Source organism: Lupinus angustifolius, chromosome LG06, assembly GCF_001865875.1.
Source record: "Lupinus angustifolius cultivar Tanjil chromosome LG06, LupAngTanjil_v1.0, whole genome shotgun sequence".
NCBI lineage: Eukaryota > Viridiplantae > Streptophyta > Magnoliopsida > Fabales > Fabaceae > Lupinus > Lupinus angustifolius.
The window spans coordinates 9,794,855-9,816,868 of NC_032014.1; the positions used below are offsets into that span (position 1 = coordinate 9,794,855).

Consider the following 22,014-nt stretch of genomic DNA (forward strand, 5'->3'; position numbering starts at 1 on the left):
TTGACACGAAAGTTTATACACTAATTTAAGGATGAGAATAACTAGCTGTCCCAGAAAAACATTAGGATTGCGACACTAGTTGTCGATCTACAACTTGTTGCTTGCACACTGGACAGAAATTTTTCTGTCCAACCCATTGTTTTATACACTGAAAGTGATAGCTGTGTTTACAATTCAGCTTCCCCAGCTCATCATCTGCTTCATACTCCTCCTGTACTCACAAGCAAACAATTTCATATTTTAATCATTTAAATCCACTGTGTGGAAGAAAAGCAATGTGATGAAATTTTAAAACAAGAATGTTGATTAGATTTTACAAACGTACCTGACAAATGGTGCACTTTTTATCAACTTGATGCTTTGATGCATCATCTGAAAATTGAAACTTAGTATTCCTTATGTTGCATCCTATCTCATCATCTTTAAGTCCAGTGTTTGCAAAACCGATTCTCTCACCAAGATCAAGCAATTGCTATCAAACACAAACCAAAAGTTTTAAGAAACATAAAACAACGGTTAATGTGCATGGAAAGTATATAGCTTGGAAATATATAAATAAATAATTTTCACCTCATATGTCATGTTATCAATATCAAGTCTCCAGCCTCTGAACTGGTCATGTGAATTTAATCGTCCCGCCATTAGTACACTACCTTGAAGCAAATTCTTCAATGTGACAGCAGCAACAATCAAGAAATGCAATATTAGCTCTTGATTCATGAATCACATTCAATCACACTAATCTGCACTTTACAGTAAGCACAACACTAATACACAAAAGGACATTAGAGCATGAGCCAACCTCAGCAAAACCATCCGATGAAGGATCTTGGATACGGCGATAGTATGCAGCGGCAGGTCCAAAGGACTCAGGCTGCAAAAATGTTCGGATCGGTGTCCAGAAACGAGATGGTTTCTGGAGTGACAGGACGCCTTCCCAAATAAGACAATAGCTGCCATTATATTTATGATGAAACAAGGTTAGTTATTTCATAATAAACCAGAAGATAAGCACAATTCAAACCAAACTGAGCAACTAATCACTCACATGTATATCTAAAACACGAGAAATAACCACACACACGCACACGAACAGGCACAGACACATGTGGAATAGAGAGCCTGTATGTGTCTTCACTTCAATATAGTTCAAATTCAATCACAAAATGCATATCAAAAAAGAAAGAGAGAAAAAAATCAATCCAAAAGTGTATTGCATTCTCAAAACACTAGCTTCACAACTATTGAAAACTATTGAAAGGATAAAACATAACAAAACCATTAAAGAATCCTTCCTTGTTTATGTACCTAAAATAAGGAATGCGTGCACACATAGAGAAAAAGTGATTGCTATTGAAATATATTAGACGATCAAGATTTCAGGGCTGAGGCCCATATACAGATACATTTTGAAATGGAATTTTATCTTCTTTATTTTGTGGGATTTTTAAATACTCCTATAACATAGGGGCAAAGGAGTGTGTATAACAGAAAAAGAAAGGTAGAGAAACCAATGGTCTATCAGCTACTTTTTAGCCTGCTATTCATATGGTGATTTTTGAATACAAATTTAACATCAGAAATTGATGAAAAAAAGAATACCAAAGGACAATTGCATTCTTAATGTATGTAAGGGCAATTCTACCAATACTCTTACAATTGTTACACACACCTGAGTCAAGGACTTTTATTAATGCAGCATATCCAAAGAAAATCAAACCTCCCCCAACCAAGTAATGGGACTTCTTTTTTTGGTACTTCACCTAATGGTAAAGAATTAATTATATGGTTGGGCTCCAAACAATTATCGGTCTCATTAATTGAATCTTTGACATTTTAATCTTTATGGATTACACCACTATACCAAGTAAAGGGACTTTGAAAAGGCTAATAATATAAATAGTTGATTAAGGCTGATAAGAAATAGCTTGTCAAAAAGGGGTAGGAATTTACTTTTTAAAGCTGATAGAATATAGATAGTTTTTTAGCTTATGAAAATACAAAATAGTTTACAACACTGAAGATGAACTTTTGATGGATGGACACATTTAGAGTTTTTGATGATTTTCTTTCCTTTCTTCATTTTCTACACAAAATATGGATGAAAAGTTTTTTGTGGGGTTCATACATACTTTTTCTTTCTATTCTATTTAGTATTGGAGCCTAATGATGGAAAATAACATTTTGTATATAAAAAAATTATCCCTTATTTTATTTCCTCTTGTTTTCTATATAAACATAATATAAGTGTATAGAAATAGAGTATGTGAAAGTGTGTGTTAAAGACTTGAAGTGTTGAAGAGATAGTGAAAATAAATGATTGATATGTTTATGTGATAAGTTTTGATGGCTCTTTATTTTCTTGTTATTTTACTTTGATAGTAAGTTGATTGTTACTGTTTATATGAGTGGTGCCAAGAAGTTAGAAAATTTTGTTGACCGATAATTTTGACACCAAGGCCTTTATGTGCTATGTATTGATAATAATATTTTTGGATACTATTGAGTTGGGAAATTATTGCTCATCCAATAAAACTATGTTAAGGAAATGCTAGGCATATTTGATAATGGAGTGAGTATTCCATTGGCAAATCATTTCATGTGTTCTTGAGTAAGTATCCATAGACAAATGTTAAAAGGGATACATGTCAAATGTTCATATGTCAATGTAGTTGATTGCTAGATGCGTGTTATGGCTTGCAAGTAAATCACTAGACCATATATAGCACCTATAATAAACTAAGTTTTTAAGTACATGTCAAAATTAGATAAGCAACATTGAGAGGAATTCAAATAGATTTTTAAATATTTAAATGGAACAAGTTGTGATGTTATATTTGTCAGTCAATAGGGTATCCTTTTGGTTGTTGGTTATGTGGATTTGGGCTATGCAGCTCACTTGTATGATACAAGATGTACCATAATGTTTGTCTTCACTCTCGCATGTGTATCAAGTATGTGGAAATCATCAGTTTAATTTGTTATTGTCATGTCGACAACTAAAATATAATACATGACAACTAGTGAGACTTACAATTAAGCCTTATGGCATATGTGGTTGGTAAAGAAGTTAGACGTTGAGCAGTATGAAGCTCTATTATACTATAACTATGAGAATGATATCTACTTGTCAAATAACTGGGTATATAATGTTAAGATCAACCATATTGAAGCAAGTTTTCACAATATCATAAAATTCATAACTTATAGGAAGACTATTGCAGAAGATTCGCACTAAAAAATGCATCTCATATGTTGACCACATTAGTTACCATAGACAAATGCATTGGACTTGTTGAACATTCCCTATGCTAAACTTAGGTGCAACTCAACTACAAAGGCGAAAATTGATGATTAGGGCTACAACAAAGTTGAGACAAGTCAAACATGAACTCGTCTCGATAAGAATTTGTTCAACTCAAAACTCGATTTATTTTTTTCAAACTTGAACTATACTCGATTTGAGATAATATAGTATTCCATATGAGATACGACTTATCAACTCCACCTTGTTTAATTTAATTTATTCATTTGATTTGTTAAGTTCGTTAGCTTGAATGTTGATTATATATATCGAGTCAATTCATGAATTTAATGCTTCAAATTTTACTTAATTCATTTTCAACTTGTTTACTTAACAAATTTATTTTTTAGCTCAAATTTAACTTGTTTGATTCATGAATGAGATCTATGACAATAAATAACAAGTCAATTTTCAAATAAATATTGAATTAAATCAATTCAGATGAATATCAAAATATTTACTTAAAAAATTTAGTACTTCTTCCCATAATTACTTTTTACTCCACCACACCTCATATATTTTTATTGGGAAAAATGTATATAGTGACCTGTATGAGTTTTAGACATTATCATTGTATTATACACCATTCATATTTAATAATAATTGACTCTTCAAAAAATATATAAACTGACAGTATATAGATATTACATCATACTTTTATTCCAATTTAAAGCGAGAGTGTTATAAACCTTAGTTCAGACCGACCAATCCGATCGATTCAACTGTGAACTGGGTATCTGGCCGATCTGAGCATCTCATCGAACAATTTTGCTTCAAAATTGGATTGACTTAGTCAATTTAAGCCTAAAATTGGTGACTCTGATGGTCGGAGAAAGTCAATCAAAAAATATTTAAAAAGAAAACAACTAAAAAGATATCATTGAGATGGAAAAAAATCAAATGATTTTAAATTTGTTTATAGTTATGCTTATCATTTATTAACTTATATAATAGCAAAAATTTAATTGTTTAATTAAAATTTACTTATTATACACTTTTGTTATAATTAAAGTATATCACATATGTTATTAGATGATGTTTTTAAGTTACTTGTGACATTTTATAGTAGTAAAATATTCTTATTAAATATTTATTTCGGTATGACAATGCTTTTTAGTTGGGTAGATATCTGCTGTCTCAAAACAGCGTGACACTCCATGTGCTATTACTTGTGATTAGTCAAAAAAATAATTAACTATTAAAATTTTAATTTAAATATATTTTTTCAGATGTACTCCCTTTTTAGTTTGAACTAATATTATTATTTTTTAGAATATTCTGTCTAACTAAGTGACCGGTACCATTCACTCGTTGATAGAGTCTAACATTAGGCGAGACAAATCTCTTAAAATTTAATGTTGAATCTTAATGATATAATAAAATTACGTGTCTTAAGGATGTATGCGTAATTCACCCTTTATTTATTTATTCACTGGATTTGGATCTTTTTCAATTTCAACTTGACAAAATAAGAACCCAATTGAGCCCTAGCTCCTTCTCCTTCTCTTCTTCACATCCATTGCAGCCGGGTGCAAAGTATCGGAGAAACCATCAATCTCCAAACTTTGTTACAAACCCAATTCGCAATCGATCTGAATTGATATGGGGAAGAAGAAGAAGCGTGTTTCTTCCAAGGTGTGGTGTTATTACTGCGACCGTGAATTCGATGACGAGAAGATATTGGTTCAGCATCAGAAAGCGAAGCACTTCAAGTGCCATGTCTGCCACAAGAAGCTTTCCACCGCTGGTGGCATGACCATCCATGTCCTCCAGGTTCACAAGGAATCTGTTACCAAGTATAATAATCAAACCCTAATTATTCCCTTATTTTGATTTCGTGTTTTTCTTTGTTGTTATTGATTATTGGGTATGATGGTGGAAGGTAGGGTTAATTATATTCAATTTGGTGGCTATTGATGTCGGTGGTTATTGTTGTTGGTAGTTAGTGCGTAGCGGCTTATTACCATTCATTTTAGCAAAAAATAGTTGATTATTGTTTCTAGGAGTTGTCCTCACTCCTCATGTTATTGTATTTGATATTAATATATCTTAATATGGTAGAGGTCTCCTTAATTTGGTTTATCACGCTGCAATTTAAGGCTAATTGTATTCAATTTGGTGCACTGTAGCAGTTTCCAAAACGTCTTGAAACGAAAAAAAGTTGATGATTCTGTCTAGAGAGTAAACCATCTATTTTGTTTTTCGGTCCCTCATGTTATGCAAAAATGTAATGATAAATCATTATGACATCATTTAATCAGTGTACTTGACCCCATGTAGTGGAATTAAAACTTGGTTATTGACGTGATGCAAAAACAAAAAAAAAATATTCTTTAACTTTGACAACCATGTCCTGAAATTTGGTCCTATCAGTCAATTTGTTCCTTGCAAAGTGGCAATGTGTTGCTTTGATTTTTTTAAATGGTTAAAAAATTGCTTCAGTCGAGGTTTTGCCATATAGATCTAATTGATTCATACTGAAGTCGCTGACTAAATTGAATGATGGTTGGTCAAAATCAGGAACAACATTTTGTTTTTGTTTGTAACGCTGAGAACTAAATTGGTTTCCATGACCAAATTGATGTTTTATTAATTTATTCACTGTGTGTAGGATTTATCCTCATGTTATCGTTTTTTGTATTAACATATTCTAATATGTTAGAAGTTTAGTGAATTTTTGGTTGCTGGTTATTTTCAATACATATTTTACTCTTAGTGCACATATTAAGTTATTAACTAATTTTTGTATGAATGTTTGGGGGATTTTCTCCTTGGCATCCGAATATTCCTAAAAATTGTGATGTTTCCATAAGTTATTGCCATTCTGTCTATTATTGTTGATATTTTGTTTATAATATTTTTTTGCCAGAGTGCCCAATGCAAAACCTGAAAGAGAATCCACTGATATTGAAATATACGGAATGCAAGGGATTCCACCAGATGTCTTGGCTGCTCATTATGGAGAGGAAGGTAATAGGCTTCTGTTTTGAGCATCCAAAATAATTTTTTATTGACAGTTAATACTTGATACAACTTGTGAAGTGCATAAATCCTAAATCATGATGTTTTGTTATTTTCCATCTTAGTGAATTCCCCTTTTGTCATAAATAAAAATAATCTTTTTTTTCTTCTGTTTAATCAAATCTCTTGGCTGCTCATTATGGAGAGGAAGGTAATATTTTGTCTAATGGCTTCTGTTTTGAGCATGAAAATTGATTTTTTATAATGATAGTTAATACTTGATACTTATTAAATGCATAAATCTTAAATCATCATGTTTCGTTATTTTACTATCTTAGTGAATTCACCTTTTATAAAAAAAAATCTATTTTGTCATCTGTTTAATCACATCTGAAATGTGAGGTGGCTATTGTTTTCGGCATTCTTCCATTATATTGGCCGTTCTCGTGGGACTTAAGCTAAAAGCTCAGTACAAATATTGGTAGTGATCTTGAAATGGTCGATCAAGACATGAAAAGGTTGAGTCTTTCTAACAATCTTGTATTTAATGCAGATGATGAGGTTCCATCAAAGGCAGCCAAGATGGATATCCCATCAACCCCGTTTATAGGTGGAATGGTGCCTCGTCCTTTGGGTTCAGGTTATCCTCCTCGACCACCTTTTGGCGCAATGCCACCAATGTATGTTTGTTTAAAAACTTGTTATTTTAATTCTCATATTTTTATTCATTTTCTATTTGCCCTGTTATGGAAATGGTAATTTTTTTGTTTTTTCCTTACATTTTATATGCGATGGCACAGCATCTGCTCATGTTCTTTCCTTTGTGCTGCAGTTACAATCCAACTTTACCTGTGCCTCCGAATGGTTGGGCTGTTCCGCGACCTCAATCATGGTATCCACAAGCTCCATCTGTTTCTATTCCTCCTTCTGCCCCATATCCACAGCAGCCATTATTTCCTGTGCAGAATGTGAGGCCACCATTGCCAACAACTGCTCCTCCTGCACTCCAAACTCAGATTGCCCCTCCTGGATTACCTACATCTACAACTTCTATCCCTGTTTCACAACCTTTGTTTCCTGTTGTTGGTAATAACAATACAACGACTCAAAGTTCAACATTTCCTCTTGCCCCTCTAGCTTCAGGTGTCCCCTCAATAACACCTGTGCTGTCTACAAATGTCCCTGTTGACGCACTTTCAAGTGCCATATCTTCTCTGACAAATAATTATCAGGCTATAGGGGTTCCAGGTAATCTTTTTTTCCCTTGAGCGGTTATGACTGGTTTTATGAGACAGTTGCAGGAGTGTTTTGATATATGATTTTCACAGAAAGTTGTGCTTGTATCTTTTGGTTGATCTTATATGATTCTTGTGATTTTCACTCCCTTCCCACTTTGGTTTCTTATAGGTGGGCCAGCAAGTAACTCTCATTCTTATGCTTCTGGTCCAAATACTGGTGGTCCTTCAATTGGGCCTCCTCCAGTAATTGCAAACAAAGCTCCTGTTTCTCAGCCTGCTACTAATGAAGTCTACTTAGTTTGGGATGATGAGGCAATGTCCATGGTGTGTTTATACTTGTGAAAAATCTGTTGTGTTCCATTTCATTTCTGTTGTTTTTTGGTTGGTAATACAATGATGCTTGGTTACTGTAGGAGGAACGAAGAATGTCTTTGCCAAAATATCAGGTGCATGATGAAAATAGCCAGGTAAGTCACACTACCTCTAATATATGGAGTTGCTATCACATCTTAACCAGATGAGTAGTCTTTATGCTTCCTGTTTTCAGATTCAGTTGTTTATGCATTGTTTGCTATTTAACGAGGTACATTCTTTGTAAATTTCTAATCATTTTTCAAAAAGAAACTGAATGGTAAAAAAATATGATCCTTTTTATCCTCCCTGGCTACAAGCTATGCCTCCAAATTTTGTGAGCATCAAAACAATCAAGTAGGTATTCTACTAATTTCTGTTGATAGTTAATTGTAATCACTACAACATAATTGGTGGAGCTTGCTGCAAACAACCAACTTTGGGATCCTTCCCCCGAGCATTTGTAGGCCATAAATGAGTATGTATATATGACTTTTGTTGGGTTTGGTTATGCCAATGCTATTCTTTCTCCCTCTGGTTCCAAAATTTTGGGGTTGGGGTGGAACATGATCTTACCCAACAGATTTTTGCCCATTCCTAGCATCATTACAATTTATTTTATGGAACAAGTGAATTCAGATTTGGCCCAGGTCAGCTTCTTTCGCAGAGTTTGGATCTCTTGCATAGGACCAGGCTCTAAAGTATTCGGTTGTAATTCGTGGTCTATGATTAATAGCTGATCGATAATTTGTTTATCTTTCAGATGAGCTCCATTGATGCAGCCATAGATAAGAGGATACTTGAAAGCAGGCTGGCAGGTCGTATGGCATTTTAGATAAACTTTATCCATATAGGCTTGTTGTCAAATTTCTTCGTTGGCTTTAAAGGGGATTTTTTTTACAAGCTTCTGACAACATGTCCCCAGCATTCCTTTATTTAGTTGTCTAGCAAGTAACCTTGTTTTTGGTGTGATTTTTTGCCAAAGTGAGGCAAATTGGCAATGTGCTCTACCTTCATATATTAATTTAAATTAGGGAGGAGATTGCAATGGTTAATGGTATTGTTCTTATGAAGTTTCAGAACTTATTTTTTCCTACCTGTAGGGTTTGATATATCAGAATCATTTGTTGAAAGTTGTAACCTACATATCTTTTGTTTTGTTGGAAAAACAATAAGGATATTTCTTGGTTCTTGTCATTATATATATTTTGTCATTTGTTAACTTTTTAATTCTTTTTGAATGAAAGAACAGTCATAAGGGAAGAGAATACAGACCAAAAAGTAAAATTAACCACGACTAAAAATGGTGTAACCTGAAAACCTGCATGTGTTCCAAGAGTTTGCTTACATTTTTTATGGCATTGTTGAGAGCAATGTGTTGCATATATGCGTCCTTCAGCTAGATAGATGAACTTTTGTAGATTGATTAAGTTCTTACTGAGGACTTCATGACTTCATTTATCTTCTGTTCATCATTAATGGTAGAGAGATTCACTAGTCAAATAGATGAAGTCTTGCACCTTTGAGTCAGACAGATAAATTGTTTCAACTTATGAATTCTTTAATGTCGCTTCAACATTATCTTCTGATTGATCTTCTTTAAGTCCCAGAACGTGCTTGAAATTATCTTTCTGTTTACAAACCTTGACTTTTTCTTTGCTTGTCTTATTTTGATTGTAGATTCATCATGATACTAACACATTTTCATGAAATCATAGAATCGATATTATCAGTTAAAAGATAAAGGTATAGTCTTGTGAATATAAGACTCCAATAATGTACTCCTATTCCAAAATTCTGGGATTTGAATTGTCTAGCTTTGATTTCTTTTAACTGTGTTGGTAAAATTTTACAACAAATCTTATGGAAAAATAATAAGTTTCCATCGAAAATTAACAAATATACACAAATCTTGTAAATAGTAAATACACCAATTCTCAACGAAAACTTTCTTTTTTAACTAACAATAACGTACTTTTGAACATACATTAGAAAAAATTCATTGAGAACTTAAATTTTACAAGAATTATATTATACTATTGAGTTTGGTACATTAGGGTAAATAAACCTACACTTTTCTTTTTGCATGAGCTATGCTGATACTTTTCCTTTATTGGCAAAATGATTTGAGTTTTAATGTTCCAGACTGGCTCATATAACTATTTTTTGACAATAGCATGTACATATTTATGAATGAGAATCGGCAAGGATCTGAGTTAATTAATGATATGGCTCATGTGAGATTAAAAGTGTCAAAAAAGTGATCTACAATACAATATACAAGGTACTTCCTATACATTTATAATTGTACAAAAGGGTTCATACTTAAATATTGAATCTGAAATAGATGTCCTCCCAACCCAACTTCATGTATCACAGTACACAGACAGTCACCATAATAATCACTCAATATGAGCCTTTTATAACAAAAAAGTTTACAGTATTTATTATGGGTGAGAGGATTCAAATTTTCTTAATAGGTCAACTTTTCATTCATTTAATGTACATTTAAATGAGAATAAAGTATTTTCTTCTATTATGAGATAATTTATCTTTTCCGAACAGTAAAAGTATGACACATGCACTATTTTATTTAGTTTTAGAAATATTTTTATAAAAAATTGATTAAATATAAAAGATGTCATAACTTTAGTGGTTGAAAGAGATAACTTATCTCTTTATATCAGGTACTTTATTCCCTATTTAAATTAGCAGGTAATTACCAACATTTGTTAGTACATGTGGCAGGTAACTTGAAATTCTTAACCAAGATCTCGTATTAAGTTTTATAGATGAAAAAAATATGGTAAGAGCTTTGACACCTTATATATTTTATTTGGATTAACAGTTTAATTTGATTTTAGAATATCAACCATACAGAAAATTATGATAATGTTAATAGAAAATTTAGAAGTAGGCATAGGCATGGTAAAATTAATTGACATTCAGCATTCGACTAAAAAGCGATTGAAAGTTTATTCAATCTCGATAGTTTATTAGTTTCAAGATATACATGTCTCACAATCATATAAGAGTTTATATAAGTGCTTAACTACCTCCGAATAAGATTCTCAAGCTGATAACAGATTATGAACTTAGGACCTTGTTAGTTTATGGACCAAATTCTTATCAACTAGACTAACCTTCATCATAACTATTATATATGTCATACTTTAATGATTTATTTTAATTGCTCTATGTGATTCTTTTAAGGTCGTGACCATCTTTTTTATAAGACACTTTTAATTTTCTAATTCATTAATTATTTTTCCATGTGCCCCTATTAAAATTTTGATTATCTCTACTTTTTGTTCTGAAGACTATAATTAAGAAAAAATGTTAAATAATATAATATTACAATCTTATAAAAAAATTAAAACAAAGAGAAATAATTATTTCATTAATACATAGAATTTAGTAATGATATTCTTAGTGAGGAAAAAAAAGAGAGTAATAAAGTGTGATAGAGGGTATATCTTATCGATGTAATATTTAAGAATGGTCAGTATAAAGATTTATATATAATTAAGTCAGTATATTTTATGAGTATATCTTTGAAGAGTATAAATTGTAGATAATAGACTGTCCATTAAACTCTTATATTATCAATGTATATATTTTTTCTTATATATTATTCTTATTAATTTTTTATTATAAAAGGTAAATGAAACAATACCTAAATTTTATGCAAGGAGTGGGTATCATTTAATACATACACATGCAATAATCCTATCTCACATTGAAAATGACACGGTTGGTGGTTTCATGATCCACCGCAGTGACAATTGAGAATTAAATGTTGGTAGTTGAGTCTCATGTAAGGTGAGTTATTAGCAGCTATTAATGTTTCCACTTCCCCCTTCACACCATACCATTTAATTATGGACCACACCTCGTTTTTCTACATTGCACCCTTCACATGTCACATATGCTCACAGATAATAATTCCCATTTCAATATTTTCATTTACACCAAATGGCTTCTTCTTCCAAATCTCCACAATTCACTCCAGTAAGTAGTGTATCATTTTTTTGTCTAATTTCTTAGGAAAATGTAATGTTTCATGGTCCATGTTATATTAATATGTAATCATGTATTATATGATGTGATGTTTTTATTTTCATTGTTGTTGTAGATTCAAGAAGAGCATGAATTTGATGAGTATAGTGAAGATAGAAGCCAAAGTAGAGCAACCCCTATAAGTTCTTGCACTGAGAAAAGTGTCACACCAATTCACAAGCACCCTCCAACCCCTATTGTGAACAAGAATGGTAACAAGTCCAATCATAAAAAGAAAAGGTCTGAATCTGATGCTGGTTCTGTTAATGGAGAAGATCTTTCAGTGTCTTGCAACAAGTGCAGACCATATGTTCGTGACAAAATCTTTGTCTTTCCCTTTGATCACAACAACAATGGACAAAGCAACAAGCATTTGTCTTTGTTGGCTAGTCCTAATGCTATTTTCAGGTCCATTATGTCCAAGTTAACCCGCAAGAGCCCCATGTCCAATGAAACTGTTTCAAGAGAAGAACAGTGGAAAGTTGCAGTGGCTGAGCTTTCTCATAAGCTGGTTCAAGCTACAAGGAAGAGGGATGAAGCAATTCTAGAGGCTTCAAGGCTTATGCAATCAATGGCTGAGTTGGAGAAGAAGCTTAACAAGCTTGAGTTGTATTGTCATAGTTTGAAATCTGGTCTTGAAGAATGTAGCAATAGTACTACTTCACCTTATCAAAAGCTTCAGAATAATTTCCATCAAGACACTGTGATACAGAACTTCTTGGTGTTAGTCTCTGAAGCAAGGTCTTCTATGAGGCTTCTGAGTCGTTCTCTTACTATGCAACTTAGGCATATGGGAGGGAAAGTGTTTGAGAAAGTTTGTTTACTTCTTCAGCCTTATGACATTAGAGTATCTTTCTCTAAGAACCCAAGAAGCTTGATTTTCTACTTAGAGGCCCTTTTGAGTAAAACTTTCTTTGAGGACTTTGAATCAATAGGTTTTCAAAAAAGTGCTTGTTCTCAAATCCTGAACCCTTTGGAAAGATGTGAGGCTAATTTTACTTCCTTCAACATGCTTCATGGATTGACATGGGAAGATGTGCTGAGCAAAGGTACAAGGCACTTCAGTGAGGACTTCAGCAGGTTTTGTGACAGGAAAATGAGTCAGATTGTGGCAATGTTGGGCTGGAACAGGGCTTGGCCTGAGCCATTGTTGCAAGCTTTCTTTGGTGCCTCAAAGAGTGTGTGGATGGTGCACCTTTTGGCCAATTCAGTGCACCCAAGCTTGCCAATTTTTAGAGTGGACAAAGGGGTGAAGTTTGATGAGGTGTACATGGAGGACATGGGTAGGGACAAGTCCTCCAAGTTGGTCCCTAGCATGGTCAGGATAATGGTTGCTCCAGGTTTTTATGTCTATGGCAGTGCAGTGAAATGTAAGGTCCTTTGCAGGTACTTGAGTAACAACAGCCAAAGTTATATTAACAAGGAAGAAAAAGGTTTAACTCCATCCCCTTAAGATAGAAACTGTTGAATCAACATCTAATGTTTTTATCATGGTTATAAATTGTGATTACAATTATCTTGACTTTATAGATCACAATTAAGAATAATTATTGAAACCCCTAATGTGAGTATGATTGTGGTTGTGATGTGATTTGGAAGACTACCAAATTTATGATATTGTGGTCATAATTGTAGTCTTATATCACACTTTAGGACCTTACTGTTTTTATATGTTAGCCAATGTTATGTAAATTATATCATTATATTGGGGTAGATGAGTTGGATTTGTTACAACTTAAGCCGATTTTGCATTAGATTTTAAAATCTATGCACTGATAGTATAAAGCTTCTTTTTTTACACTGTCAGTACATCATTTATCATTGATTTGTAGTATTTTTATTTGAAAATCAACAATAGTTAACATATAAATAGTAAAGATTTGCTCACAGTGTAAAAAACATTTGCACTATCAAATTCTAAATGGATATGTAGTGTAAAAGACAACATCTAAAATGCTTGGGAAGTTGGTATATCGAGATTTTAGGGTCAAAGTGGAAAAAATGGCATTTTCTGGTTTCAACTTGTTTTATCTTGTCTACTCTATTTGGACATTTTATCATTTTGTTTAGTTACATCTCTTTGAAAAGTTAACTTGGGTATGAGATTGAGAAGGACATACAAGTGGGTTTAGATTCAGATTCTCATGGATGATGGGTCCTGAGCATGTGGATTCTGATCAACATAATTGCCCTTTGTTTTCTCATCCTAACTCCTCACCTTAGGAAACGCCACAGACATGAAAAAATAAGGTTAAAAGAGGCTATTTTTTTGGATGAAAGGAAAAGTTAAATGCAGTTTTTCAAAGGATTTAGCTAGATGTGATTTGCCAAATTGTACAATTGTTTTTAAATGAAAAGCAAACTATAATATATTTTTCTTCCTGGACCCACCATATCCAAAAAATCACATTGGATCCTATATCCATTCAAGTTAAGAAATCTAAGTACATCTATCGTGTCTGTCAAAAAATATGGCAACTCAATCTCAAACCATGTGTTATCATACGTGATTATTGACTGAAAAATATATTAAAATTAAAATTTTAATAATCAAATATTTTTTAATAAATCACAAATGATAACACAAGAAGTGATATATACTACTAAACCTATATATTCTTATCACATTAATCTTAACCTTCAAAGTACTATCACATACTTTCCCGATGATCCTTTTGTCACATGGATCATTCTTCAAAATACAAACACATACTTTGACATGGTACAAGTGAAGATTAAACTTTCTACAAATGTTGTACTCACTTTTACAAACTGTGCCTATATAGGAAATACTAGCGCATAAAGAGTAAGACAATTCACTTTGAATTTCAGCTATACCAAGAGTGTAAATTCTCTAGGAAGTAAAGAGTTCAATACTAAATAGAAATATTAATACATGAAAACAAATTAGTTTTAAGGGTGCAAAATTTTCTTTATTTTTAGATTAAAAAAATTCAAAACTTTGATTATCCTCGTATTCCAATTACGGATGGAATCTTCATTCTTTTAACGACTAGAATATTAGAGTGAAACTTCATAATACATGGTCTAAAAAATTTCATAATATGTGATCGGTTAAGTATACATGTGCAAACTTTCTCATGCACTCATGCAATCTTTATTCTCATGAACTAATGAGGATCCTTCACAATGGGCTTGTCAACCTACACTTTATCACCAAAAATTAAAAGGCAAAATTTAAACATATTAAGTGAGATATTATGAATCTAATATACTTAAATACCAGTGTAGTTATCCCTGTGAAATACAAATTGTCTATATTATATTTTAAAGACACAATTTATTTTTGGTCTAAGAATTAAATGTTATTAGTTACTATATTTTATTAACTTTTTAAAGAAACATCCATTCCTCTAACCACGCCCCTTCTAGACTCTAGTGTACATTCAAGCATGTATCCCTTAAAAATAATATCAATTAAGAAAACCTTAACATATAAATGAATAAATATTTGTTATGTAAACTTAACAAATCCCTATTTTTTATGACTTCGTAAGCCACTATTGTAAATGTAAAAAAAAACAATAACTTAATAATAATAAGTTTCTATTGAATATATCTTTATTGTGATAAACTTCATTAAAAAAAAATCCATTTAGTATTCTTCTCTAATTGGGCACATCAACATGCACATTCAAGTATTAAGTACATAGTTATTAAAACCACATTGTACCGGCCGGTTCAACCGGAAAACCGGTGAATCGGGCCTCTAACCGGTACGGTACAGATGTTGAACCGGCCAAGTATCAAAACCGGTGAACCGGCCGGTATTTTACTAAACCGGCCAGTTTATACACATATTTTTTTAAAAAAAAAAAAAACTTAAAAACTTAAAAATTCATTACAAGGTGACACATCTTTCCAACCATTCTTCAACCCTTCAAGGCACATACTTCCAAGACATACTTACATTACACATTTTGGTTCCTAACGTGACATTTGTGTAATCTTGAAGTACTGTTTGAAGCTAGGATTTAGTAGAAATATAATATTCATATGAGACAACTTTGACTCATTGGTGTTAAATGTTAAAACTCCAAATTTATTTGTTTTGTAGAATGAGTTGTGAACTTATGTCATTTATTTATATTTTGCGGTTGTTAAGTGATACTTTTAATTTAGACTTTGAATTTGTTAAAGACTTAAATTGCTTGTTTATGTGAATTTTAAGTAGATTATGAATATGAATTATAAATTTGAGTATCTACCTATTTGAATTTTTTTGTTATATGTTTACATATATATAAATATAAGCATGTATGTCTGGTTTAGTTACTGAATCATCAGTTGAACCACTGTACTAGTACATCAGTACTATTTATATATATTAGATGTTATTTTTGGAAGATGGTTATTGGTTAGGAAGTTAAAGTAGTCTCCAAAATCTAGTTAAAGTTTTTTAAATAGAAAACCTCAAATCATATTATTAAATTGAGTGAATTATTTGAATATATTTTTCCTTGGCTTTATCTATACTAACTTATAAAGTCAAAACACTCGATAAGCATCCCATGGTGTAATTTTGATTCCAAATTTACCCTTAATTAGAATTAACACTATACTTTTTTTAATTTATGAAGAAAATGTGTTTAATTGGACATTATATAACTACTAAAAATATTTCATGAGAGAAGAGGAGCAGTTTCTCCTGATAAGAAAACTATACATCAACCCAACACCATTTTTTATCTTTTGTTTCATTGTTCTATTCTCTCCCACTTTCTACATATTACTGTTTGTTATATTGTTCATGGATAATTAGGTTGCCCTAAAACAGATATATAATGTAACAATCAGACATCAAAAATTATATTTTTGGCAGTTTCTTATTTTAACTTTGTAATTATCTTTTTGGCAGTGATAGCAATATGGTCTTCCATTTTTATGCTTTAGTTCTCACTCCATTCTTATTTTTAAATGAGAAAGATATTTTCAATTTTTATCTCTATCTATTGATGTAATACTTGGACCTGAAAATAGGTACCATGGAGAGAACGCAATGGGTACCAATCACAATACGGATGAAAAAAATTGTGAGCAAAACCTGTTTGGTGAAAAATTTCCACTAACTGCATTTGAAGAGAACGTAAAACAATCAAACAAATATGAGTTCTCTTCTAAATTTCAAGGTATATTCATAACCTAATTTAATTTCAAGTTTGCATGGGATTCTTTCATCGCCATTTATGCAATTCATACGATTATCAAGTCAACCTAATGTCATGGTTATTAGCAAGATAACATAACGTAGTGCATGCTTCTACTCTATTGGTATGACAAGCACATTGATTTATTTTTTAAAGTTTGTGTTATAGATCATTTCTTCAAGACTTTCTATCTTTGTGCTTCATATGAAGGTATTGTTTATCCTTTTCCCTTTAATTGCAGGATATGGTAAAAGTCCAAATGAGTAAAGCTTACATTTTTTGTTGTTGTGTTTAAAAATAAGTTTCAAGTACAAAACTTTCATTTTTTATGAAGTTTTCATTTTTCCATGCTCTGCTGTTATTTTTATTTGGGTAAGGCATAATTTTGAAGCATTATATTAAGAAAATGTATGTTAAAGCACAAACTTCACCACTGCTTATGGACTTATATAATCGAAGTTTTCATTTTAAATGAAAGTATATAAATCTTTAATTTTTGATAAAATATCCATCTTTGTGCTGGAGTTACTATTATTATTTATTTGCTAATATGATTTTTATTTATATAAATCTTCTATCATTCTTAATTCTCTTACTGAAAGATGATTTTTATTTTTTGTAGTTGACTTTTGTTTTTGTAATTCTATATTTGTTTAAATGACATATTTTGACTTGATGCAAGTTCTTTAGAGAAGTCTAATTGGAAATCTCAGAAATGTTAAAAGCCTTAAGCATAAATGTTAAAACATTAGACATTTCATCAACATCAATGTTTCATACTATAGCTACTTAGGAACATGATAATGGACCCAAGACTATTTGATCTTACCAACTCATAAATCAATTATTTTATTTACTAAAACAAATAAGATAATTTTGAGCTACAATAAAACAACAAAAAAGTAAAGGAAATTAGTGCAAATGCTGAAATTTAGGTGATGGTAGAAAAGTGATTGATTTTTGGATGAAAAAAGTGATTAGTCTTTTGTCACTAGGATACATATAATTTGTTACACTAATAAATATGTGGAATCAGTGATCCACCTTAAGTTGTATGGTCACATATACCTAAATTTATACGATATGAAATTTAGAGAAACATAATAATGTATTTTTTTACATGCAAAAAGTTTGCATTGTACATACATCCATATAATTTGTTTACACTAATTCTAATATAAGTGTATGATACCTAACTCTCACTATTGTTAATAATAAGAGGGTATATGTCTTGACTTGCAACTTCGGTTTAAAAGCTATCAATCTTCTATAAATATGGTTGGGTTCAATTATTCAACAACAGTAATCATGTCACTAAATTTAAATTTTAACACTTTTGGTATTAATATATGCATGTATGTTCAAGTGTGGGAATAGTTGCAAGCTTAGATGCAAGATGCTCCGACTTTTTAGTTTCTTTTTAATAGTTTTCTTTGGCGCATATGCAATCAAACATTTGCTTCTGGAATTATTGTTCTGTTCAATTTCTATAATTAATACAAATAATTTATTCTCAAGTCAAGTACAGGTATTAGACATGTAGCACTAGGCTATATTATCGAAAACCTTTTTTAGCTTGGTAACCTTTCTCTGGTTTACAAACTCAAAAAAAAAAACTTGCTGCATCCTCTAGACTATTAATCACGTCGGTGTTGATCTTTGGAATGTCCATAATGGCTATAAAAACTAGCCATATGATAAGTGTGTGATTCCTGTCGTTTCTCGCACTATTATTTCTCTTAAGTTATCTAATAGTTTGAGTCTTTTTTTATTGATTTAAATGTTATATGAACATGAGATTTTTGAGGTTTCGTGAATTGTGTTAAATATTTTGAAATGAATATAAAATTTGGTAACGATATAATTACAATCACTTCTTTCTCTTTGAACATGTTAGACCAAGATGCAGAGATTTTGTACTTAAAATTTTTGGAGTAACACTTTAAGAAACTTAAGCTAAATTATTTTAATCAATAATAATGTCATCATTACTTTTAGAAGTAACATTGTTGATTCAAGATTGTTCTTTTCTTCTATATCTTATCCTACTATTTTTTTGTAACTCAATTACAAATCATGTACATTTTGCATATTTACTTTTAAAAATTCACTACATTAGACAATTTACATATTATATTTTCCTCAAAAAAATTTACTGATAAATTTTAACGTTCACTATAATGGGACATTACGACTTCAATATTCAACAACAACACCATAAATATTATTGTTTATCATTTACATCCTATCAAAGAAAAATCATTACACAGTTTATAATATTTACTAATTTGTACACTCATTATTATAAAAAATAAGAATGTAGTTGACAAACATTTCATGATGACCTTAACTATTACGTTTTAAATATGATAACTTTATTTCAATGATTACGCCCTAATTATATACTTCAACTACAAAGATAATTGTGAGTGATGCAATTATTCAAAAATTCAATTTTTAAAATAAGATTGAACAATTACCACAATCGAATATATTCAACTATAAATTATAATATATAACCCAAATTACTATATCTCACATTTGCTATAATGTGTAGTTCTATATATGTCAAATTTTATGCCCTTATTTTACCTATTACGTTTTAAACGATAAGAAAACGGGTTGATAAATACAACAATACATGTCAACACGCTAGTTATAATAAAGGAGAACCATGATCGAAAACTGGAATATTTTTTTGGTGTACGAAAACTGGAATATTAAATGCTATGATTAATTAATTGATACTTCTAAATGAAAACCTAGTTAAACAGACATTTGTTCTTTCTCTATTGCTATTATGTAATCCTTAATAACTAACCTCATAGGTATTATAAAAGAGAGAAATATGTGTAAAGTGAAAGTGTGACAGTTTTTTATAATATTATTGCATTATTTATTATTCATTTTTAAATATTATTAACTTTGATAATAATGCAAATGAATGATAGATGATATACCAATTGTGTATAAATCTTTATATTGTCAGTGCATAGATATTACAATTATTATCTAATTTCATGTCAGATACATGATTTATGGGTCCTCATTAGTAGGTTAGCTTTTCTTTTAAAAAAAATTAAATTGTCATCTAATTGGAAAAATAATAAATATTCCAAAAGATGAGAAAATTCTGCATATCTTTCTATTTATACCAAATCATAGAGATAGGTAATTTGATTCTTCATGCGAATATTTTGCACCATTTGACATTGTCCTTTTTAATATTTTATTTTCTTAAGCATCGACTCAACTGATAAAGTCAATTTGTAAGTGAATATTTAATGACTTGAAATCAAATATTATCTTAAGCTTTTTCGTTCCCAATGTGTGTTTAGCCATTTATCGTTTGAAATCTATAATATTTATCATATCAGTTATTTATAAAAAATAAATTCTAAATATTTGGAGTTGAAAAAACTTACATAACATGGTAACTTTGAATTACCCTTTATCTCTCAGCAAAATAGGACATACAAATCCCATAAGGTAATTTTTCGTATGTTTGGTATATGATTTAGCTAATAGAGATTATTTGTCCAATTTTTGTGTATCAATGATGTACCAATTAAATTAAAGAGTGACACCTAATAAAAAATTATAAATACAAAAAATAGATGTTGGAGACTTTAAACTTAGGTTTAGGTTTTAGATAGGTAATAATTTGATAACTACACATCTAAAATTACATCAAGTGACATAATCTGACAATAATCATTTTATTAAAACTACTTTTAATCAAAAATAAATATGTAAAGCTCAAACAGATTAAAAAAACACTCTTAACATTCAACCAAGAGAATAAAGTATATTTTTAAATCAATAGATAAGTTATTTCATGTAGTCATTCCTCCTATTTTTTAGATTTTAGAAATATTTTTATATAATAAGTTTAAATATAACACATCTTATAATTTTATTTACGGAAAAAAATACTTTATTCTCTTCAACTAATAAATACATGGTGACATGAAAGGGTCATATGGGTCATTGACAACACAAGGATCATGGACCACAATAGAGGCAACCCATTAGAAGGGGGCATTATGCATGCAAGTACAAGGGCAATACCCTTTTCATGGAGGGAAGAAGTCCTAATCCATCAGGCCTAGAGCAGAGGAAACAGGCACTTGCCTTATGTGAGTGGGTGGACATGATCATCATTTATTGAACATAAAAAACATAGGCTTTTTGTTTGAAAATTGGTGGGGTGAGCTACTTTCGATTAAAGGAGGAGTGAAAGAGTTTATAAAAAAAATTGATTGAGTAAATCTTCATTATTGTTATGACCATATAATAATAAATTTTCCTAATGATTGAAGGTTCATCAATCATGACAGGTCCAATATCATGTTTTATAAATGATATAATAATAATATTATATAATAATTTAACATATATTTTTGTATCATATTTATATTTATGTTTCGTGTAAAAGTGAGACAAATGGGGAGATAAATGATGTTGTAACTTTACCAACATAGCACATGGCAGACACCCCACAAGTTACACACTTTGAGTGGCACAAAAACTAGATAGGCCCCAAATGAGGCCAATTTTACTACATGACAAACCAAAGGCTTCAAACTTCACTATTCACTCTTTGTGCCTCCACGTTAAAAATTATTTACTTTAGGGGGAAAAAACTCCCCACCACTTTAAAGAAAAAATAAAGGTATATTCCAATCATACCTTACTTTATTGTGAGAAGAATCATCTCCAATATTGCATAAATTAATTATTGTATTTATTTCTGCATTTAAGATTAAAATTGTCGTCAAAAATGTAATATTATATTATTTTTTCCTTTTTTTTTACATACTTCTTCTCTAATACAAAGATATAGTGATTAAATCAACCAACTAACTCAACCTATTAGGGTATTGGTACAGTGGTTCAACTGGTAGTTCAGTAATTAAACCGCATGCCGGTT

The 22,014-nt window shown here is 30.9% G+C and overlaps 2 protein-coding genes and 1 pseudogene across 3 annotated transcripts; 2 read left to right on the top strand and 1 right to left on the bottom strand.

The window, feature by feature from the left end:
- Positions 1-1,108, bottom strand: LOC109350436 (annotated as a pseudogene).
- On the top strand, positions 4,748-8,998 carry LOC109349713 (protein SUPPRESSOR OF FRI 4-like). Of its 2 annotated transcripts, none has more exons than XR_002108023.1 (7): positions 4,748-5,100; positions 6,174-6,274; positions 6,819-6,945; positions 7,098-7,513; positions 7,673-7,827; positions 7,917-8,504; positions 8,618-8,998. XR_002108023.1 is itself a non-coding variant. In XM_019590641.1 (7 exons), the coding sequence occupies exons 1-7, from the start codon at positions 4,907-4,909 to the stop codon at positions 8,687-8,689; spliced, it is 1,119 nt and encodes a 372-aa protein (XP_019446186.1). In that variant the 5' UTR covers positions 4,748-4,906; the 3' UTR covers positions 8,690-8,998. The 2 variants fall into 2 exon arrangements, 1 of the variants encoding a protein (XP_019446186.1); XM_019590641.1 differs by having other exon boundaries at positions 7,917-7,970.
- Positions 11,637-13,539, top strand: LOC109349714 (IRK-interacting protein-like). The gene is made up of 2 exons (XM_019590642.1): positions 11,637-11,865; positions 11,990-13,539. The coding sequence occupies exons 1-2, from the start codon at positions 11,830-11,832 to the stop codon at positions 13,364-13,366; spliced, it is 1,413 nt and encodes a 470-aa protein (XP_019446187.1). The 5' UTR covers positions 11,637-11,829; the 3' UTR covers positions 13,367-13,539.